Source organism: Herpailurus yagouaroundi, unplaced genomic scaffold (genome assembly GCF_014898765.1).
Source record: "Herpailurus yagouaroundi ecotype Mexico unplaced genomic scaffold, PumYag 100, whole genome shotgun sequence".
NCBI lineage: Eukaryota > Metazoa > Chordata > Mammalia > Carnivora > Felidae > Herpailurus > Herpailurus yagouaroundi.
Genome location: NW_024412391.1, coordinates 48,554,630 through 48,578,145, shown reverse-complemented (window position 1 = coordinate 48,578,145; position 23,516 = coordinate 48,554,630). Strand labels below are relative to the sequence as shown.

At 41.2% G+C, this 23,516-nt stretch overlaps 1 protein-coding gene across 1 annotated transcript in view; it reads right to left on the bottom strand.

The window, feature by feature from the left end:
* The window catches only part of RAPGEF5 (Rap guanine nucleotide exchange factor 5), a 232,144-nt gene that overhangs the window by 18,272 nt on the left and 190,356 nt on the right, over nt 1-23,516 (bottom strand). The window contains exons 16-24 of the mRNA XM_040472454.1: nt 21,493-21,523; nt 20,451-20,529; nt 17,959-18,108; nt 14,157-14,254; nt 10,844-10,966; nt 8,709-8,887; nt 3,409-3,499; nt 984-1,034; nt 99-186 (exon numbers count right to left, since the gene is read on the bottom strand). Coding sequence (XP_040328388.1) covers nt 99-186; nt 984-1,034; nt 3,409-3,499; nt 8,709-8,887; nt 10,844-10,966; nt 14,157-14,254; nt 17,959-18,108; nt 20,451-20,529; nt 21,493-21,523 — 890 coding nt within the window. The remainder of the gene's footprint in view (nt 1-98; nt 187-983; nt 1,035-3,408; nt 3,500-8,708; nt 8,888-10,843; nt 10,967-14,156; nt 14,255-17,958; nt 18,109-20,450; nt 20,530-21,492; nt 21,524-23,516) is intronic.

The window sequence follows — 23,516 nt, the reverse complement described above, 5'->3', positions numbered from 1 at the left end:
TACACCTAGAGTCCCCCCCCCTTTTTTTTTCAGCCCCTCATAGTTAGAATGACACATTTCTGAAGATGGAATTGCACAACATAAAACAAAATTGTTACCTTTAAGCAACAGGGGCATGAATGGGATTTTGGGTGGTTTCATCTTTTTGAAAGCATCTCTGTAGGCTTTGTGATTCAGGGAAGGATCCTGCCAAACCAAGCAGATGACAAAGAGAAAGAAAAATCAATGTGCTACAGAAACAATTCTAAATCCACTTTTGCTATACAATTTGAACATGATTTAGATATTGAGAGGTTCTTCCTCAGAACAAAGTAGATAAAGGTTTCCTAGGAGAATAAACTCGCTAAATTAGGGCAAGAAATGTAGGCAATGAACGAAAGTCAACTTATTGGTTTACAATAATGGGAAATGACTGCAAAAGAGAGGCACCTTTTGATTGCCCTATTATTTTCCTCAAATAGGTTTCTTAAGTACAGTTTCCTCTGCATAATTTCTATCATGAGGTAACCCCAAAGTCTTTTGTTAGGTACACTGCAAAGAAACACCTCCCTTATAATGCACAGACAATGCACAGAAAGTAAGAGCACATTGTTTTATTGTGTTCTGAAAAGAAACATTAAAAAAAAAAAACCTAAATCTAAGAAATGGTAGAAAGGAGAAAAAGGAGAAAACAGTAATGCATAAGACACTGACCACACACTCCATTTATACCAGTTGATTCTGTAAGCTTTGAAATGGACTAGGTACTTAAAAATCTTCATTGTCCAAATGAGGTCAAAAGGACCATTCTCACTACCTTTTTCCATGGAGAGGAAGAGGCATTAACTGTCCATTCCTTCATTCCTTAAGAAGCAAAGCTACATTTTCATACACAAGTGATGTAGGCTAAGCTACTGGACAACGTGCTGGCCATTACAATCTAGAAGGAAATTTGTTACAATCCATTAATTTGAAGAGTAAGTCCCCTTTGGCTCGCTACTTACTGTTAAACTTTCGAGTTCAGAGAAAAGTTTCTTAAACTTCCCAGGGATTTTCTAAAATCAAACAAACAAAATACAAAAAGGAAAAGGTCAAAGAAGTCAGTTATTTTCAGAGGCACTAGGGGAACTTTTCCTAAGCTGTGTTGGCATGTGTCCCATTTCTGAGCATAAATACCTCTATCATTTGATTCTACGCCACTTGCTTCTCACTAGGCAATCTTCATCATTCTTTAATGTGACATTCCTTGGGAATGTTGCTCAAGACAGTTTAAAATAATGCACAGCTACATGACTCAGGAATCTAGCTGGTCACACATTCCACACACGGGTGATTTTTTAATACAAACTTGAATTTCAGCTCCATATCCCACCTTCGGCGAATGCTCTGGTCTTCTTATAGAGTCTTGCTGAGTGGGAAATAATATTGGCTGACATTTTTTGTCTAAATGATAGAACTGTGTTTCACAGCAGAGGGCTAAATGGTGAAAGGCCATAAAAACTCTAAGTGACAAAGCCTGCACGTCAGTGGGAAGGAACTACTGAATAGTGAAGAGCAACCACATCAACATCATAGAGGGTAGAAACATATGCCATCCTCTCAAATAAAAATTTGGGCCCAAGCAAGAAGCACCTGGGATTTTCCAGCCTAGCTCTGACACGATTAAGGGAAATACTGGATACCTTCCATACTGACTTAGTAGTCAGTCTGAATTTGAATTCCGACTCTGCCCCTTTCTAGCTGCGTGGTTTGCTGTGAGTCCCCACTTGCCCTTCTGTGGTCCAAGTGGAGCCGGTCCAAGACCTTCTTCTTGTTTGCCCGGCCCATTATCTACCAGCCACAGCACTGATGAGTGTCCTGTACATGGTAGGCAGTCAACATGTGCATGAAATGCATGCTGTTGGAACTTAATTATTTCTCCTCTCAATTTCTGCAAATCAAAGCTTCTTTCCAGGTTTAATTCGAATTCCACTTTCTTCTGACCCTTGCTGGCCTTTTCCCTCCTGCTCTGATTGACTGTGGCCTTTGTTGGCCATCTCCTTTCATCTCACAATGTGTGTGCAGGTCGTGTTTGCTTAACCAGGGAAGGCAGGCCTTTCGTTTCTTTTCTTTTGCACTCCTTTAAGGGGCGGTGACCCTGACCCTCAGGTCACCACCATGCATTCCAATGAAGTATGGCTCCTGAAGCAAAGACAGTGAATCCCCGTTATTCAGAGCTCTGAGTTGAGATCTAACGTAAGAAAACGCTAGCTGGCCTAGGTTGTAGGAGTTTGAATCAGGGGACCATCAGAATGGAGTAGTGACAGGAGCTGAATCAGAGAGGGCTGGAGAGAAACTGAGACCGCAGGAGTCACATGGAGCTCAGGGTCATAAGGGAGAAAGAAGCCTGAATGGTTAAAGAGAAAAAGATGAGGGAGAGAAAAGGTGCATGCAGTGCGGTAGCCAGTCAGTAGGGAACAGAGAGGCAGAGAAAGAAACAAAAGTCCAAAAAGAAGGTGATGGGGCCCGGGGAGAGGCTGAGAGCCCTGTATCTGTGCCTAGACACATTTAGGGGCATCTCGGTTTCAGTTCTTTTCTCATAGGCCCATTATAGTCTGCGGTTCAGAACTTGGACTAACTTGAGTGGGCCTCTCCACCTTAGAACCGGAATGGCCATTATCACGCAACACTGACAGAGGCAGAGCCCTGACTTGTGAAGCCTGAAACATACTACTTTGCGGGCCCCTCTTTGGAAAAAAGAATACAAAATCACTTTATGTCTGCAAATTTTGCAAAGATACACATCCTCCACTGAACACAATGCCAGGGGCAATGCAAGAGAAAGGACCAGAAGCTTAAATTCATTAGTATCTCAACAAATCTGCTCTGGACATATGTCATCACTTCGAAAGGACTAGCATGGGACTGTAACCACACTATCATGGCAGCAGGGCAGAAAACAAATATGCATGTGTGTACAATTTATGTTCTATTATATATATAATAGAACCATCCTGAAGACCATGTGATCAAAATAGTTCTACTTGACACATTCATTTTTAACATTTTTTTTGAGTGGTACTTAACCTCATTTAAACCATTTAAGTCAATGTATTTTATTTTTTATTTTTTATTTTTTCAACGTTTATTTATTTTTTTTGGGATAGAGAGAGACAGAGCATGAACAGGGGAGGGGCAGAGAGAGAGGGAGACACAGAATCGGAAACAGGCTCCAGGCTCTGAGCCATCAGCCCAGAGCCCGACGCGGGGCTCCAACTCACGGACCGCGAGATCGTAACCTGGCTGAAGTCGGACGCTCAACCGACTGCGCCACCCAGGCGCCCCTAAGTCAATGTATTTTAAATAAAGGCCTTTTGTTGGCATGTTTCCCCTTCAGTTTTATTTGTCCCTATCCCACTTCCCCCTTTCATGTGGGCCCCCAAGGCTCACCTCCCAGGTCTGCGACAGCCGACTCACAGAAGCAGTGTTGAGACCCATCACAATAGCAAAGAAAGAATTCAGGTTTCTCTGGGCTTTGCAGCTACGGAATAAAAGAAAGGACAAGGTACTTGGAGCAACGTGCTTTTGCCAGAAGGCCACAAAAGATAAAGCCCAAAAGACTGTCCTAGGCCACAGAGTTCAATGTCCAGGGCAGGGCTGAACTCTGCCCCATGGCCAACACACACTGACCGCCCCTATGGATGGGGAGTGGTATCCCCTACACTGTTCCTAACACAGGGGACAGATTCCCAATGCTTGGGCTTATCCTTACCTCTAGGGAAAGATCTGTGCTCCTGACACCCCCTAGACGCCTCAAAAGATTCCTCCTTTTAAAATATCTATTTTGGATGACGCATTTAAAATTTCAACTGAAAACTCATGAATTCGTGTTTCTTTATATATAGCAAACTCTCATTATAACAGCTCTCTTGCCCATCTCTTTAATCAGGATGCTGTCTTTATGTTTTGACAGACAAGCCCCTCCCACCTCAGTGGTCCAAGCTTCCCCTCCCATGACATTCAGATGCATTTTCCTTGCTATCAACAAAATAGCTACTGTATTACATATCTATATAAAACATGGCATGTATCATGGGGGATAATGTCCCACATTTCTCATTTAGAGAAAAAAAAAAGGAGGAAAAAACGCAAAATAAAATCACATTGAGCTCCATTCACTCTGTAAGCTTATCTGTTCTGCACAACATCAGTCATGCCCTTCAACCTAATTGGTTAAAATTCCACTAACTCTCAAAACCCCCAGAGGGGGCTTGGTCTCCCAGTTCAGCCAGGACAGCCTGCGAGTTGAGGACACTCCTTTTTCTGGGGTGCATTAAAAAAACACTTCTCTGAGACTAGTTTTTAAAATTAAGAAATCACTCTAATTTGATAAATATGAAGAAATATGAAAATGCTCAACAGTAAGCCAGTGCATAAAAACTACCTGGTGTATAATAACTTAGCTTGTACCAGATGCTGTCTCTCCCATCACATCTTCACCAATATCTTAGATGGAACTTGGGAACAGTGTATATATAACTCTGTATCCTGCTTCTTCAATTATACTCTGATACAGTATATATTATGAATTCTTCCCAATCATCAATGGTTCTATAACTTCATCAAAAATATATTTCATGATGTGTTTACTTATTGCCTTATTATTGACATTTAAGTTATTCTCAATTCAATACAGAATGCAACAATGAGTATCCCTGTGTATAAAACTTTTCAACTGTATTTATAGGTTTCTTGTTGTTGTTGTTGTTGTTGTTGTTTTGAGAGAGAGAGAGCATGTGCACAGGCAGGAGAAGGGTGGAGAGAGAGGGGAGAGAGAATCCCAAGCAGGCTCCAAGTTCTGCGTTGAGCCTGATGCAGGCCTTGATCTCATGACCTCACTGAAATCAAGAGTTGGATGCTTAACCAACTGAGCCTCCCAGGTGCCCCTATCTATCGTTCTTTTAATTAAGTTAGACCTCCAGTCATTACATGATTGGTCAAAAGCTATCCTTGAACTTAAAGGTTCTGGTAAAAACTGTCCCCAGAAACTGTACTGCTTTCCAGTGACACAGACTGGGTATAAAAGTATCTAGTTTAGAACCAGAAGAATGCTTGGGGTTGTGGCAGGACCCCCATGGGGTTGTGTATGTGGGGCACATACACAGCTGCATGTGCCCTGGCAGGTCCTCCCTAAGTGGCCTGCTCCTAGTCCCAGCCCCATGGGCTAGATACTGCCCAATATAGCTGTGCCTGGGCTCCAGGGCAGAGAAGGTCAATCGGGGAGCATTTCGAAGTTCCATCCCCATTAATTGTGGAACCTGGAAAGGTGCTGCTGTCTCCATACCTAGGGTCCAGAATATGTGGGGTGGACACAGTCCTGCAGGACCCCCCACTGCTGGGTCTCCGTGGGCCCAGTGCCTGCAGTTAGAGGGGAGGCAAGAGGACTCAAGACTCAGTCTGATTGGTCACTTCATCTGGTTTCTGCCACCATTCTCCTGGGTGAACGCTATTTGGTATATTCCATGATAAACAAATAAAGATGCCTTCTGGTCAATGATTTAGAAATCCACCTGTTTTTGTAAATCATTGGTGACTAAAGGCATCAATACTTTGACTCTGCTTCCCTTCTGTCATCCACTTCCCTCAGTCTACCCTTTCTGTTTCATCACACCCCTGGAAAGTTCACACCAGCCAGGACAGACTTGAGTCAGCTCCACTCCTCTCTCTCGCTTTTTAAAGATTTAAGTAGTCTCTACAGCCAACGTGGGGCTCAAACTTACAACCCTGAGATCAAGAGATCAAGAGTATGCTCTATCAACTGAGTTAGCCAGGCATAACCCCTTCTTTTTCAGTCAGCTCATCTCTTGAAGTGATGATTTGAGGTGAGAGGCTCCTGTGGTCAGCAAGAACTCTCCAGCCCCTACATCACAGCACGTCAGCTGGAGGCTCTTGCTTACTCCCAGGTCCTCTCACGTTCCCAGGCTCCACGGTTCTGTGATTCCTCACTAGACATTAAGTTCCTTATGGCTCGAGTATGTACGTATTTCATTTTTATATTCTGCCCGTCACCGGAAAGCCTTGTAGACAGGCAGCTTTTCACACAGCACTTTCTGGAGTTGAAAACAAGACTCTTGGGGGAAATGGTTTTATCGTTATTCATTATAAAAAGGTTTATTATTCCTCATTTTATTCAACACCATTTATCTATCTGCAATCTTAGATAGCATTCTCATCTTTTTATCTTTAGCTCCCATAAACAATTGTCTTCTTTTTAAGTCATCCTTACAATAATAATTTAAAAAAAAGCACATATAACTAATGTCTGAACCTGTAAGTAGAAAAAATGATTTCTCTAGAAGACAAATTGATACAGTACCAACGTTGGATACCAATCCAGTCTGGAAGCCTTTGTTACCCAGGTTCATTCATTCCATGATAAGAACAGACTGACACTGAAACATTCCAGTTTAGCAAACATTCCTTTGTCTGTGTGAGGAAATAAACTCCACTCAAACCACAGAGGTGGGGGATGGGGTTGGTGAGAAGGAAGGGAAACATGAATATGCAAATAGATGCCTTAGGCAAGGGAGACACTTCATGATCATGGAAATTACTGTTTTCCCTTGGTTATTCCTACTAGTGTGATTATGAGGAATTTAACTTTATGTTTCTGTTGGCATTCTATTCCATGGGCTGGGGACAGAGAGACCAGTACAGTAAATAATTCAAGAGCATGGGGCCATAAGGAGAAGATGTGAATATATTTCATTTCCCTGAGGATAGATATAATCTTATAGTGGAACTAAGCTGTGTGGTGTCATTTTACTCCTTGGGACATTAACATCCCGTTTCTCCAAGTAACTGGCATTTATAAGAAAGCTTTTGATCCAAAAGAGCCTCACCTTTATGAATTGCACAGGCTGTTTGGAATACACTGGCCAAATCAAAAAAAGGAACTTTCACCATAAAAACCATCCAAGATGTAGGTGTCTCTGTTATTTCTCTCTCCTCCCATTCTCAGTAACACCAAATACCAGGTTGGGAACTTCCATCATCTCTTGCTGGGTAAACAAAATATCATGCCTGTGGGGTCTCTTTGCCTATAGTTCAGTCTATGTGCTACTTCCAGATCAACCTTCCTGGGGGACAGCTCTGCTCCTATGGGTCTCTTGCACAGACACTTGGTAATGAATCCCTGTCTTCTCAATTCAGTCCAAACTCTTTGACCTGAAATTCAACATCCTTCACAATTTGGTTTTATCTTCCTTTGCAGATCAACTTCCTGCTCTCCCACACCTTTCTTACAAATACCCCTCCACTCTGGCCAAAGTGGATGAGGTTCCTTTCCTTGACCATATGTGGTCTGCCTCCAGTGAGCCCCTCTAACACCCTCTTCCAGTGAGGTTCACCTCCATGGAGAGTGTGAACTGTTGGAATCTTATCCGTCCAGTTCACCCAGATTTCAAATACAGACTTGAATGCTACTTTCTTCATGAATGTTTTTCCAGTCCTCCTTTTCCACGTTGTTGGCCTAAGAGCTTCCCTTCCTCTAAGGCCCCCAACAGAACTTGATCTTGGAACAGGGCACCCCCCCTTCTCTTCTGCACATTAGCCATTTTAATTCTCAAAGCATCCTTTCCAGCACATTGCAGACTCCTCCAAGCCAGGGATTGTGCACAGGGTCAGTGCAGCATGGATCTGCACATGTAATGAATGATCCATATATAGTTCCCGAACGCATTACATGGACATATACTCCAAAACGGTGTGATGTAAAAACTATTTTGGGAGACAGAGGAGAAATAAGATGGGAGGCAGAGGGAACTGGGCAAGATTCTGATTCATGCTGCCTACTTCTGTTGGAAGTTGCCTCAAGAGCAGTCTCAAGATACGAACCTGGTATTTGAAGAGATGCTCCCAGCAAGTTACTCAAATGTCATTCAACTAACCTTTACTGAGTCACTGCTATTTACCAAGTTCTGCACCAGACATCTCAGGTACAATGTTTGCTTAGCAATGGTCCCTGCCCTCTGGAGGCTAACCCAGCCAAGTGAAGGGATTCTACCTAAACACAGAAGTTAAAAAATATAATAAAGAAGCTAAAAGCGAAAAAGCATGTGTGTGAGGGAGAGTGGGATAGGGAATGGCTGATCCTGCATTTGAAAGTCAGGGATGACTTCAGGAAGGAAGCAACATTTGACCTAGGTCTTAGGAATGGCAGCCATTTGTAGGGTGGAAGGGTCATTCTGGCTGAGCCAACAACACATGTCCAGGTTTGGAGGATGGTGTGTATGGGATAGACAGCCATTCACAGTGGCTGCACCCAGGGGGTGCGGCTCAGAGGTCAGCTGGGACTGACCAGTGCAGGGCCTGCTAAAGAGTTCGCCAAGTTCACACCGTGGGCATCAAGCAGTCAAGAGCAGAATCCTCAAATGCACCTCATTTGCAATGATTCTCCCTGCTCACATCATCTTCCCCGTTGCCCCAGGATGGAGCATGTGGGCGCTGTGCTGCCTGCTTAATCATCCTGCAGCACAGAGCAGACTGCTTTAGGCCGGTGTTTTGACACTGTACAGCAGGAATACTTCAAATGCAAAGACATAAATATTCAAGAAGAGACCTTTTCCATCATTTGGTCACTTAACTCAGTATTATACGTTTACCTCCTAACCCTTCTTATCATCACAAGGAAAAAAATGTACTCTCTCAAGGAGACAAGAGGAATTATGCTTTTCAGCGCCAGAACTCACTGCGCAGCGATTTTGATGAATTTCTTCACCAGCTGCACTCGCTTGCCCAGCTGGCTGCAGAGCAGAATCTCCGTGGCCACCCACAGCTGGACTTCATTGCATCTCTGAAGCAGAAGGCTGAGGTTCACGGTGTGCTCCCCGCTTCCTTGTCGGCTGAACGTGAAGTAGATCAGCTCTTGCTGAAAGACAGATTTGTACCAGCATTTATTTTTAGCATAAACACAAGTTGATACAAAAGTTAGTTCATTTTTCAGAGCTACTTCAGGTAGCAGCTCTCACAGCATCACAGGTCTTGAGAATAATAACAATACATTCAATTTGAAACGGAGTTTTAGAGAGATCTTATTAAATAATGTTCACCTGGAATCTGCCCATAAATGTTATTTTTAGAGTGTGCAGATGATGCCTTTTTACATGAAAATCTAGTAAGTTCTAAAGTTTAAATCATAGGCTGAATCAAATCCAAACTTCCTGAACTTGCTCTATTGGCAAAAACAAGGGAAATGTTTGCCACGAGTATTTGTTAAGATGCACATGAAACTCTCACAGGTAGAGTCTTCTGACAAGGTTCTCAAATTTTAGTGTGAATCAGACACCTAGAGGTCTGTTAAAGCAGATGGTTGGGCCCATCCTCTAAATTTTCTGATTCAGTATGTCTGTGGTAGGGCCACCCTGCATTTATAACAAGATCCCAGGTGGGGCTGATGATGTTGGTCTGGGTACTCACTCTTTGAGAACCACGGATATAAGCTATAGTAAAATCATAAACAGAAAGAGAATGATAAGATTACGGCAACGTCCAAAATTTGCAAAATTGAGTAAAACCAGCAACTATTTATAGAGACTGACCACGTGCAGAGGAACAGGGAGATTTCCCTGCAGGGAAAGGAAGAGGGATGCAGAGAGGAACAGGGGTGCGTCTGCACTGTGTGTTTTGCAGAAGTAATGCCAGTTCTCACACTGAGTAAGCAGTACAAGCAGGGACATGTCCTATTCTATTAACATTTCCAAAGGCACAAATCATTTAGCTTAAATGAGTTCACTACTTGCTCAAACTTAAATTATAGGGGCACCTGGTGGCTCAATCAGTTAAGTGCCTGACTCTTGATTTTGGCTCAGGTTGTGGTCTCACAGTTTGTGGGTTCGAGCCCTGCATCAGGCTCTGCACTGACGTGTGGCGCCTGCTTGAGATTGATTCTCTGTCTCCCTCTCTCTCTCTCTCTGCCCCTCCCCTGCTCACACGCGTGCACAGGTGCACGTTCTCTCTCTCGCATGCGCGCAAAATAAAATTTAGATTACAATAATGTTGGAATTGTTTTTAACGAGAAAATATGAAGACATTTAAAAGACATTCCAAAATGAAAGTGAAGCTCAAGTCCTCAAGTTGCGCTAGTTCCCTCAGAAGGAAAGGCTGTTTTGTAATGAAACATTTTACTACATGGCAAAGCAAATGCAACATATGGTTGCAGAGGGCTGTCTCATTTTTCATCTCCTGATTCCTGTGAGCCTTTTCCACTGGCTACATTTATTCCTTAATTGTCAGTAGCATTTTGCCCCTACTATTTTATAAATGTTTAAGCTGTCTTTTAAAGGGAGGGTTGATGAACATAAAAATTTGAAATATATCTCAAAGTTTTCAAGAAAGTACTTTATGTCCTGTAGCATAATCTAAATTTATACAATGTTTTTGAGTAAAAGAATGGCTGTATGTGTATGTAGGTAAGTACATAAATATGGTTCTTGTATACATACAGTCAACTTTACAGAAAAAATAAAAGGATCAGTATTAAAGTCATCAAATGTAAAATGGCTCTTCAACCCCCCTAGAGCTTCATAAACATGCAAATACATATATATCCATACATATAAAAACAGCATATTTATACTACAGTACATGTATGGTTATATAAGGAACAAATAAAGCACGATCATGTATTCTGATTTTCCTAGGTTTCTGTCAGTCTTTCAATATATTTCAAGTCCCCAAATATCTCTGGGCTATGGTATCCTAAGCATAACTGCATCACCAGATGATGGATCTTCTTAAAACTTAGCCACACACAAATATTCTCCGAAGAAGAATTCACAGTTGAAATAGCACTACCATTTATTTTATCTTTTCACTACTCACTTACCTCGTGGATTGAATTGAAGAGACTCCAATCAAAATTCATTAATTCCAGAGCAAGATCCCAAGTGTTCATTCCCAAAATCCTCATCGACCTTTGCTGTGATTCCTCATTTTCTGCAAATGGGTTCTAAACCAACAGACAGAAGCAAAAGGACCCTCAGCAATTCCCAAATGTTTGGCACTGAACTGGCTGGCCACAGAAAGGCACTAGAAACCCAGATTAGGAAAGGCATCTTGTCTGGGTACACTTAATATTTTCCCTAGTCTGTTCATCTTTGGTAAGATGCAACCAAATTGGGAAACAGCCTTGGAAACAGTAGAATGTGATCAATGATACTTCACTGAGTTAGCCTGCCCCTCCCCCCGACACACACACATACACACATACACACACACGCGCACACATGCACATGCGCGCGCATCTACAAATCTGATTATAAAACACTGCCCCAGCAGACAGCATAATGAAAGCGAAAGCCCTGAAATCACTTTGGCTTCTGGTAAGAATTAATGTGCCAGCAGGTTAGTATAAAAACAAACAAAAGAAATGTCATGGTGCACTTCAATAAAGACAGACATGGCTTTTACAGGAAGTATGTTTAACAAGCCTCATCCCAGACACACATTTACAAGTTTTATTAAAATGCCTGTGGAAAGTGATACAAATTTAAACAAGAAATAAAAAAATAAATGTTACTTCATTTACACCCCATGGTAGATGATTATTTTAAGGATCTGTTGCTTTCCCTACACAAATAGGTATGAGTCTGGTAATACTGTTTCCTTAAAATCTGGCATGAAATTATTAAATGCCACCACGACTTTAAATCTTTGGACACTGTTAAATTTATTAAAAGTTATTTGGCATCTTTTAAAAATATTTGATATTTTCTAATTAAAATGTAAATTCTCCAGGGGCATCTCGGCCGGCTCAGTCAGTAGGACATGTGATCTCATCAGGGTCGTGAGTTTGAGCCCCATGTTGGGGTTAGAGTTTACTTAAAAAAAACACACAATTTGAATAGCTAATGATGTTAAAATTGTTAATGACTTGGGAAAAAAAAGAATGGGACTTTGCAAAATTTAAGGACGTGACAGGACGAAGGGAATTCAGATTATAAACATTAATTCCTATTTAAAAACTGCAAAATTATTGGCATTTTACAAGGTTTACTGTTATGAAAAGGTTTCCTAATTTGAAAAAAAAAAAACAAATGACAGACGACTTTCAGAGAGCTTTTCCACAGATGTGATTCTCTTCAGAGCAGGTCAAGGTTCAAATTGTGCCCGTAGGCCAGAGTGGGACACAGCGTGGTACTTGATGAGGGCGGACTGAGAAAATGCATGCAAATACTGAGGTGCTGAGAGAGGGAAGCCCACCTTTCTCAGGGCCTGATTAGTCTGGAATCAGCCAGATGCCATGCTACACTGTAGGCATTCACAGGGAGAGCCAAGAGCTGGGAAATAACATAAATCTCGGCATACTAATTTGGAGATTTGGCTTTTTATTCCTCCTCCTTTCTCCCTAAATGCATCCCTCACCCTGGTACTGCCCTCTGGTTGCCCAAGGCTGTCCACAGCCCTCTCCAAGAAACACTTTCTATTTCTCTATCCCACTCATTCAGGGCTCTAACTCCTGCTCTCCAAGAAGATTAATCAATATGTAAATACAGTGCATGCTAGTGGCTCCACATGTTATCCTACCCTTATTAATATTCCGTTTCAACTGAACTCTTTTGGGGATAAAATGCTGAAAGCTGGGGTTCCGACAGGGCAATTTTAGGTGGTGCACAGAGGTGGTGGCGGGAAACATATGAGGGCAAGATGGCACCTGGCTCATCTCGGAACATACTTCAGAGTGAGCACCTACTTATTCCATTAAGACATTGCTCAGGCCTGCCTCCCACTCTTCTGAAGCTGGCTCTGGCCCATGGTGGGAGACAGCTCTAGGTGTGCATGGCAGGGAACTGCAGCCAAGTCTATGGGGAGCACGAGGAAAAAGGGCATGGGAGACAGAGTGTAGGTCTCCTTCGTCACCAGGAGCTCCACAGCAGCAGCAGGGTAGATGGTCCTCCTTTACAGTGAGGACTAAAATCAAGCCAATCTCATTATCTACTCAAGGATGCTGTGAAGCATTGTGTTTGTCACAGTTCATTGACAGAATTACATCATGTACAGACACAGGACCTGCGACCTGCTGAAGGACACTCAGAAGTGGAAAGACCCTAGTAAGACAAAAGTTTTCCTTTCCTTTGCTCCCTCACCACCTACAAAGGAAAGGCATGTGTAATAGCTTTCAGAGCCAAATATAACTGGAGTCCTAGCACTTTCCCTTCCTTGGCTGTAGGAAGTGAGAGTAAGTTACTCAGCCTCTCTGAATGTCACAGGATTATTGGCAATGTTACATGAGATACTGTATGTAAATTACTCAGCACCTGTCTGGTACTATGTGCAAAAACTGACTATGATTAATATTATGGTAGGTTGATACTTGCAGGTAATTTCACATAAAATATTTCTATTATAAGCAGTTTTGGTTAACCAATATGGTGTATACATTCCTCAATTATACATACAACAGGAGTCAGCTAGAAAGAACCAGCTTAGTGATGGCTCCTTGAAGTAGACTGAGACCAAGAGTCTAGATGATACCACCACAATCTGGCAGAGCCTGTCTTTTATGGGTGATGGATCCAAGGCCTGATCCTACCATGCAGAAAGCAACCATAACACTGAGGGCTTTAGGAACATAATGACAAATCATCTGCTTAGGCATAAATATGCTTAAGTTTGAAATGAAAATAACTTACAGAGTGGGTTCTACATTTCTTTAAACTCTTACTCCTTATCTACATCCAAAGTACCATTGTTAGGAGCCTACCTTACATGGGGAAGGCTGATAATCTACCTTTTCTTCCAGGGAAGGGTACACTCAAAGTGCACCAAATGGACTGAAACAAGGATACGGAGTCTCTTTCTCCTTAAATCTGCACAGGGTACATTTCTCAGCCTAATCTCCACATATCCACCCAAAAAGAAGAAATAGAATTAAGATTCTGTTGGAGAGGAGGGTCACTTCTTTCATATCCCTTGTTTCAGGGGCCCAGAGAGAAGCAGGGTTTGACCTCAGAAGGGTTTAGGATTCCTGAAGTTGTACTTGCCTTGGATTTGCAAAAGCAGTGTTATTTGACAAGCGTATTGTTGGCCAGAGGAGGGGGTGGTTCAATGTACTTTTCTACCATGTATTACAAAACATACAAAAAAATATGATTTCAGTGTGCCATTTGTGTTTCAAGTAAAAGGCTCAAAGTCCTTACCAAAGTGTCAGCCAGGTCTTTCCGGTAGACATATATCCGACCAGATGCTTCAAGGGATTTGGAGATGGCCAAGTCATTTGGCTGAAGTTCATGTTTTTCTTTATTAAAAAAAGAGGGAGAGAGATTAGACACACAAGAACAGTGGTAGGCATACACAGTATATCTAAAAAGTGAAAACTGCCAAAGAAAAATATTTAAAAGCAAACAATATAGATTTAATTCAGTTCTGCATATTCTGTGCAATGGCACCAATGGGAGCATGGACATCACTGCTCACTATGCATAAAGTGGAAACCTCTTATCATTCCTTCTTATAATTTTTAGTCATTCTTTAGAATACAGACCAGTTTAGGGAAGAAAAGTAAAATTCACTCATAATCCCATCACTCTGAGAACCATATAGAGGCTATTTTGATAACACTTGGGTCTATTTTTGTTCTGATCTTCACGTAAATGTGTATAACCAATACCCACACACATGCAATTATTTATACATATGTGTTCAAAATTAGTATGGATACATACACACATATACATTTATAATTATTCTATATCTGGCTTTATATTCTGATTTTGCTATAAGCACTTATAACCACTTGTCAAAAATATTTAGGTATGTCATGTTTAATTGGTATATAACAGTCCATTATACCATCATTTCATCTTTCCTCTACTGTTGACCAATTTAATAGTTTTCAATATTTTTGTTATATAAATTAGATGGCAAGATATATGTAAATACTGGCACAGGGTGTGGCACATAACAAGGGCTTGATAAATGGGATCTATTATTATAGAAGTCATATACTCCTGAAGTCAACATCCTTATGCATAAATTTTTGGCTGCTTATAGATGATTTTTTAAAGACAGATTCCCAGTGATGGAATTACTAAATCAAAGGGGAATGAATATTTTTTAAAGTTGCTGATACAGGGGCGCTCGGGTGGCTCAGTCAGTTAAACGTCCAACTTTAGCTCAGATCATGATCTCATGGTTCTTGCGTTTGAGCCCCACATCAGGCTCTGCACTGACAGCGCAGGGCCTGCTTGGGATTCTGTCTCCCTCTCTCTCTGCCCCTCTCCACCTCAAAATAAATAAACTTAAGAAAAAATAAAGTTTCTGATACAAACTGCCCAAAGGCTTTTGAATTCTTACACTGATCAACACTGATCATTACTGATGTTAAGTCTGCTATTCAGCTAAGACCAAAACTAGATTCTCAGTTTATTTTGTATTTCTTGACTACTAGTAAAGTGGAGTATTTTTCATATTTCCCTGATTACAAACTGTTCCTGTCCTTCAGTCATGTTTTTACCATCACTGGAGCTCTCTTATAACACAAAAGCCTTCTTCATAGAAAAAAGTCCTCCTCGTAACTACAAATTACAGATGGGAATTGACTAAACCAATCTTCGAGTTCAGTGCACTTTAACATAATCAGCTTCTAAGTCAGCCTTTTCGTTACCAGCACGGTGGGGGAATGCAATATTCCACATACGTTTTTCTAGATAACTTAATCAGTTCAAAGGCCAAATTTTGTTTTGAACATTTCTGCTTAATACAGAGTACACAAATGATAATCCAATATATTCTTTATGGCCCAGCATTATAAAGATCAATAGCACTTTCATGTCAGGCTGCTGACGAGCATGGTAAATGATCCCACTTGGCTGACCTCTCAAGTTCTTCTGTCTCCCTCTTCCTCCAGCTGCAGTTTCTTACAACCTGTGTGTTCCTATGTCCACCTTATATCTGGATTTATGAGAGCCATTCTGCACTTGCTACGGAGTTAAATGCCATGGCTTTCTGATAGTAACTTTTCCATTTCCTGAGAAATATTTTTTTTTCTTATTTTCAGGTTTGTCACTATACTATAAAAGATTAAGGGTCATAGAATTTTAAGCTCTGAATAACTAGGTAGGCAGATTTCTGTTACTACATACATATACCTTTCTCTAGGTACAAAATGACCCTGAAAGCTAGGAGGATAACAGCACTAGTCTTTTTAGAAAAATCCACAAAACCTACAACATTGCAACGTTTTTAAACTTCTTTTGACAAAAGAAAGTAAGAGTAGATCTCATTGTCATTTCATTTTGAAGTAGCATTTAAAACACTATTCACTGCAAATCAGGGAAGTAGAGCAAGGAATATATTAAACTCTTCCCCCCTGCTTTTTCATAAAGCATTATTGTTTGGAGAATATTAAGCTACAGGCAGAAAGGTTCTCAATAGGCAAAAGTACTAGCTGCTGGAGAATGATGGCACAGTTCCACATCTGTGGGATAACTCAAGAGATAAGCTGATATTTCTAGCGAAGATTAGCACTGAGTCTATACACATTACGACGACACTGGCCTCCCTGATGAATCTAATTTAATAGAGTGTAAAAATGGTATGTCATGGCCATCAAATAGATACTGAGTATTCAAAGAGCTACTCATTACTTCCCAGATTCACGCGTGGCCCTGGGTTGACTGTGAGTAACCCCCAAGGGAGATGGGTCTCAGTTGTGCTACCAAGTTCCTTCAGGGTCCTTCCTCCTGCAGAATGGGGACCTGGTGGCTACTTTCTGTAATGGTACTGTCTTGAGGGAAGCTCAATACTGTTTGGAATAATTTAATATTTTTGGTCATTTAAAATGAAACATAATAGACATTTATCACATCTATCTGGAATGCCTGAAATATTTATTAAAAATTCGACCACGCTCCGATTAAAGTTCATGTAGTCCAGATGTTTCTCCCCCTTTTGCTCTTTTTCTCTAGATACTGTTTTGATGATGGGATGCACAATGAGGGCCCCTTGAGAGGGAAGGAGAGACTCTCATTAGGCCCAGGCAGAAGGCTATATTGGTTCGCATATGTAATCCACTAGCTTGTAGGACCATTTTACCTGCTTGTGAGTAACAAAGCAATAGAAGATTCTGTCACAGCAATGCTGTAACACCAGGTTAAACTCTGACATTCTTGTCTTTCCTTTAGGATGATAACAAAGGGTAAACAGGAATGCCAGTTATCTGCTCCCCCTCTCCCTCCGGCCCTATCTCTGGCTGATTAGTTCACACAGTACTTCCATTTTCCAACTACTGATGCTAAGTCACTTTCTTTTTATTTTTCTCAGGGTTAATGAGATATTAAATAAAGACTGTAAGCCAAATAGGGGGCCAGCAACATCGAGATCTGACCGGCCCCAGTGAAAATGGAGGGGTCTGTTCAGGTCACGTAGATCGATAGTGTGAGCTTGTAATCTGTGTGATCTTATTCAAAACAGACAATAAACCATTCTCTGAGGATAAATAAGGCCCAACAGAAGGAAAAGCTATAACCAGACCTCACTCCCCACGTCCACCTGAAGGAACATTGCCTGGGAGCTTTCAGCTTAGTGTGGGTTTTATTTCCTTCAACAGGGAGTCTTTTTAAGTATTAAACTGTCAGCCAGCAATATGACTAGGCTGTCTTTCTTTTTCCTTCGTAAAGTAATTTCATCCTTTAGCAATTTCCCAAGTTAATTTAAATATGAAAATAGAAGGCTTATCTAGAGTATAAAATATGAAAAGCTTTATATTTCAAAACAGTGGCATGCCTCTTTATTCAGTTCTTGGGGAGGAAATTCAGTATCCAACAGTACCCCACCGTTGTCATGGAAACACCTCTGGTAGGCGGCTTCTTATTGTTACTGTGGTCATCCAGCTGCGGACCCAGAAGGGGCAAGCTGCACATTCACTCTATAAAAATGTCGACTCTCCTTTCAGAGGAGATCTAGGGAAAGATTAATATTCCAGGACATAAAATCGTTTACCCCCAGAGAATGCAACGGCCACCAGAGCCAGATCCTCTTCTGCGTGCTGGATCTTTTCTGCTACAACTTTCAGGATCTCATGTGCTGTACTGGAAACTTTTGCCTTCACACTTACATAGGAGTGCTCTGTTATATACACATGGCAAAAAACTGCACACAACAAAAGAAGGGTTAGTAAACAGATAACTGTAGTCAGGTACAGACTTTTTTCAAGTGAAGTCATCTACCTTACTATTCTCTTTAGTAGGAAACATACAGAACTAGATTTACATATTTATGTCTGCACCCAAGTGCCTGAAGGCATACATATATAAATGTGTGCTTGCACACACATGAGATGCAGACGTCATCAAGACCTGGTAAATGGACTTAGGCTTCCCAAACTGTAATGAGAGACCCATGTGATACAAGTGTGTGCTCATGGTGGAGATGGCCTGACCCCAGCACAGTAGCATTTGTGGTACACAAAGTATAATTTCTTTCAGCATTACTGAGCTTTCCCAAAGCAATATATTAAGGTACCTAACTAATAAATTTTTATGTGACATTCCACTTGTGGATAGTCACAGTGGCTCAATCGGGAATACTGCATTTTGCTGTTAGACTTCTCACAAGCTTATCGAAAAAAATCTGCCGGCTTGCCATGGTTTTTGTGCTCAGGTTTCTTGAGCAGTTAATAATGATGTCCCTGAGCAAGATGGTGATGAGTATGGTTTCCAAACAGAAGTCCGGTTTGTAGCCCTTTAAGTTTCATTTTATTGTCTGCAGTGCAAATAATTATTACTAGGACATCATCACTATCAAGGTGAATCAGGGTCCTGGAAAAAAATTCTTTATGATTTGATAGCAGAAATTGCTTAATAATACTGGAGATAATTGATACATTATTTGCTTCTTATCCCAGCTCTGAATGTATAAAACACTAGCTTCTTTCAAAAAGATAATACACTTAGGTATTCTTCTCTACCATTTTGCAAATTATTTCCACCATATTGCATATTATTTCTCATTTTATGTAAAAAAAATAAAGGGGGAGGGTGCATTTCCTAGAGAAATGTTATAAGCAATTTAAATGGCTCCACAAAAATAAACCCAGGATTGTTTCCACAGCAATGCAAATGAAGCAAAAAAAAACCAAAAAACAAAAAACAAAAAAAAAAACAAACAAACAACTGTGAGTTTATGTGCATAAACCTCAAAGTAAATACGCCACCAGAAGGCACTGACATTTTGGTTTGGGTTCCATTGGGTAGGTCACTAAAACAATAGCATCTAACAAATAGCTGTTTTATGTATGTTGTCAACAGATTTGTGAGAGACACAAAGCTTTTTGCTTTCACAGAAAAATAAAATTTTTGAACCAGACAAAATCCTGCAAAACTGCTAAATATGAGCGAAGTTTACAGCTTGCTTATTAATAAACTGAAACAAAAAGAGGCTGGGGGTCTGGAAATACGCTCTTTGAAACTCAGTTTGGGAAATTTTACGATTAAATTGTAAGACAAACAAGCATGGAGGGCCTGCAACTAAGGAATTAGGAGGTAAGCTAATTTTTTTTATGCTTCCACTTGTTATAGACCATATTTCTTATGCCCCAATACCAGCAGCATTATATACTAACACTACATAGCACAAGAAGCATCCATGTGACGTTTTGTTGTGTGTTGGAGAAGCTGAGCAGATATTAAATGTGCACACATAGAATTTCAGCACATTCTGAGAAGTGGGCTAAAAGAGAATGTGTCTCAGTCACTATAGCATGAATGTTTCAATTCTGTTTCCCCAGGCTCTGCACTTCACTCAACCTTGGTGCAAACGGGGGGGAAACCATTTCCTGTTCTGTTACAAGAGAGTAACACAGAATAGCGTGTAAGCACCTTCTGGGGGCTGCAAGGCTGTCTCCCCTGGTGCTGAGTGAGCAGCTGCCTTCAGGGTGGGTCACAAGCCCTCTCACTGACCCTCTCACTGAGCAGCGCTGGCACAGGGCGCACGGGGCATGCGGCACTGCCCGGCACAGTCTGGCCACGCAGGGATTTCAGTGCATTTCCTTTCCTTCGCTATGCTCGCCAAGAGTTTCTTCTCTAAATCCCAGGGAATGACTCCGCCAATGTCCTGCACGGTGGCTTTAGTGGACTTTCTAGTCAGTCACAGGCAGTGGGCTGACAGATTATGGGAGAAAGCAGCTAAGAGGAAAAGGAAAATTCCCGGCAATTTTGCGCCTCTCCCTAAGAAAGTTGGGAAGCTCTTTTGCAGGCTCCTTTCCTTCCTTCTCAAATTGAAAATGTCCTTGGTCCCTGGGACACTGCTGTATGGTCAAGACAACTATAACACTCAAAGCAAGACAATAAAAACCATCCTGTGGGGTCCTAAGGTGCTTGTCACAGGGTGTGACTGTTGGAAACGCTAAGGGCAGGCCGATGCATTACTGCTGGAGAGTGAGGGTGACTGACCTCTGCTCCACCCACCCCAAACCCTCACAAAATCATACTCACTTTCCTCTGTTTCAGTCACAGTTCCTCTATGCTGGAGCCAGTTCTCCTTAAGACTGAATTGGTGGAAAAGGGCTTTATTCTGTGAGAAGTGAGAAAGAGAACAATGAATGAATGCATTCCTGCCCTTTGGAAAAACCACAGCTGCTTACAGGATGTTCCAGAAGAGCTAGCCAATTTTTCTCTCCTTCTTTCTTTTTTTTTTCTTTTTAATATGAAACCCACCCATCCAATCTTAGAGGAATAAATAGGGAGTTGCCTCTATTAACGCATCGTGGAGGTGGAGATTCTGAGCAACAAGACAGATCCGGCCAAAGCCAGAAGCAGGCAAAAAGCCCCTATAATTATTCTAGCAACATGCTGGAGAGGGGTGGCATGATTTTCAAACTTTGGCTACTGCAAAAATCCATGTATTCTTCTCTAGACATCCCAACATCAACCGTGCTTGTGGATCAAGGAGTTCTGGATAAAGCAGGGGACAAAGTTGCATACTTCTGCTGTGGCACCATGACTTGCTTAAGGGAAATAAGTAGATTATTCATTGTAATTCTCCACTTGATAGATCAGCTTCTACAAAACCTGTGCCCGACAGTTCTTGGTGCATTTCCCCTTCAAGGTGAATAGGAAACATGTTCTTTCTTGCTACCATTTCTCCTTTTGTTGGGTTGAAAAGGGCAAAGCTTTTGCTTACTCGACTTCCTCATGCTTGCAGTCAAGATTCTTGCCTGCATTTTTTTTTTTCTTTTCCCATCAATATTTCAAATCCAAATTTATATGATTCTGGGAACAGTGGGGCAACCCTAAGACTCCAAAAATACTCAGAATGACAAGTCGAGGGCATATGGGTACAACCGGATCTGTACTAGCACAGGGAAACTGAAGTGAAGCAGGAAGGTGCTCGCAAGGTCTAGTCCCAGGCTTCCCTGCCTGCCCCTGTTCTGCTGGAGGCAGCACTCATTTTCATTATGAAGAAATGCCAGTGAGGCAAGGCAAGGTCTCCAAGCTTGATGGCCCCATTTCAGAGAGAGAGAGAGGTCAGCCTCACCTTCCTTTGTGGTGAATATTCATCTACAGTGCTGAAAGGAAAAAGGACAAGAAGTCAGTCTTTGTCCCAAACCCTGTGTAATGCAATGATTGTCACAGAAGACTACTTTTCAGGTACTGGGCAGAGGTTTTCTGCTTTTCAAAAAGATAAAACCCAGGGGCGCCTGGGTGGCGCAGTCGGTTAAGCGTCCAACTTCAGCCAGGTCACGATCTCGCGGTCCGTGAGTTCGAGCCCCGCGTCGGGCTCTGGGCTGATGGCTCAGAGCCTGGAGCCTGTTTCCGATTCTGTGTCTCCCTCTCTCTCTGCCCCTCCCCCGTTCATGCTCTGTCTCTCTCTGTCCCAAAAATAAATAAACGTTGAAAAAAAAAAATTTAAAAAAGATAAAACCCAGTATTCATTAGGTCACTAGGTAGAACACCCTTGACATTGGGCTCTGGATTTTAAGCGAACCAGGAAGAAAAGATGCCATCTACTCCACGGGCGTATTTTACTTTCTACCCACAGAAAGTGAATGCTGAGGGAAGAACTGGATTTATTCAGTCCACAGAAACTCTTAAGTTTTCTCATATACTGATGGATTTTAAGTGAAATTATTGTGCTTCAGATAGTGAAGTCAACGCAAGGAGCATCTTTTCCAGAATGTTTCCCTGTGTGGTGGACATCCTGTAGGTCCCCAGCTCAAATCTTCTCCCAGAATTAAGAGATCATCTTCTACCAAAGAGGCAAGAGTCATACCTTATATCATTTTCTCATTTTAATTAATTATTTCACATTTTATGTAAGTTTTTTTAATGGGATATATCAAGTTCCATTAGTACATCTAATGCATGTAAATGTATTAAGCCATGAATTAAAGTTTCTCAAGGGTAACAAGGCCTGTCTTGCAGCAAAGAACAGCTTCCATATGGAGGATTATTCTGATGTAAAGGTTCTTTTTCTTTTCTGTTTCATGTGTTTGTTCACAATCTCATACTGCTCTTAGGTGATGGGGGCTTCTTGTGGTGTAGACTGTGACAAAGGAAGACCACCCAAATTTACAACACGTGTTTCTAACACCGTCCTAAACTGCATCTCATTTCTGAATTTCTAAGTGTGTGATTTTCACGATTGAGGACGAAAACTTCCACGTGATTTGTTTGTGCCCTAAAATTAATTTATATAGACACTTAATTTGCAACAGGATCTCTCTTTACTAAAATTAGGTCAGGCTTTAAATCTCAAATTAGTCATCTGAGAGGCCTGAATTAACATTTTCTCTGAGAAGTGCCTTTGTGACTTCTGAAATCTTAATAGAAGTTTCTCACAACTTGACACACATGTATTTCCTGTTTACTATGTACAAACTACACTGTAAATCAGAGAACAGTTTTTCCCTTCAGATTAACTTTGCAGCTGTATCTGAAAACTGAATAATGACTTGATGCTTTCATTTACCAAAATTAATAAGGAGGGTCAGTGGTTAAGTCAGGTATTGGCAACTTGAAAGACTAATGATAGATACCTCAGGGATACTTACACATGCCAAAAGTCATTGAGTAAATGTTTTTTTTTTTTTAATCTTTCTAAACTGATAAAGAAACCTCAGGGAATCCATAAAATGGAGCTTTAAAAATGCTTCGTGACTTGCTGAAACCTACCTATAAAATTTTTTTCCTTATTCCATCAGACATAGCTGTGAGCCCCCAAAACATCAAGTTAAATGTTTATGTTTTTAACATTAAATAACTTATTAAACAATTGCTTTTATGTACGAAGGTTGTTATGGTTTCTACCGTATTAAAGAGGGTTAAACAAAATAGTCAACAACCTTAATTTTGTGTTCATTTTGATATAAAAACAAAATACACAATTTACTATAGAAAAGCTAAGGAATCAAGAAGGAATCCTGATTCAGGATGTTCAAGATGAATTTTAATGTTTTTTTTAATGTTTATTTATTTTAGAGAGGTGGGGAAGGGGCAGAGAGAGAGGGAGACACAGAATCCGAAGCAGGCTCCAGGTTCTGAGCTGTCAGCACAGAGCCC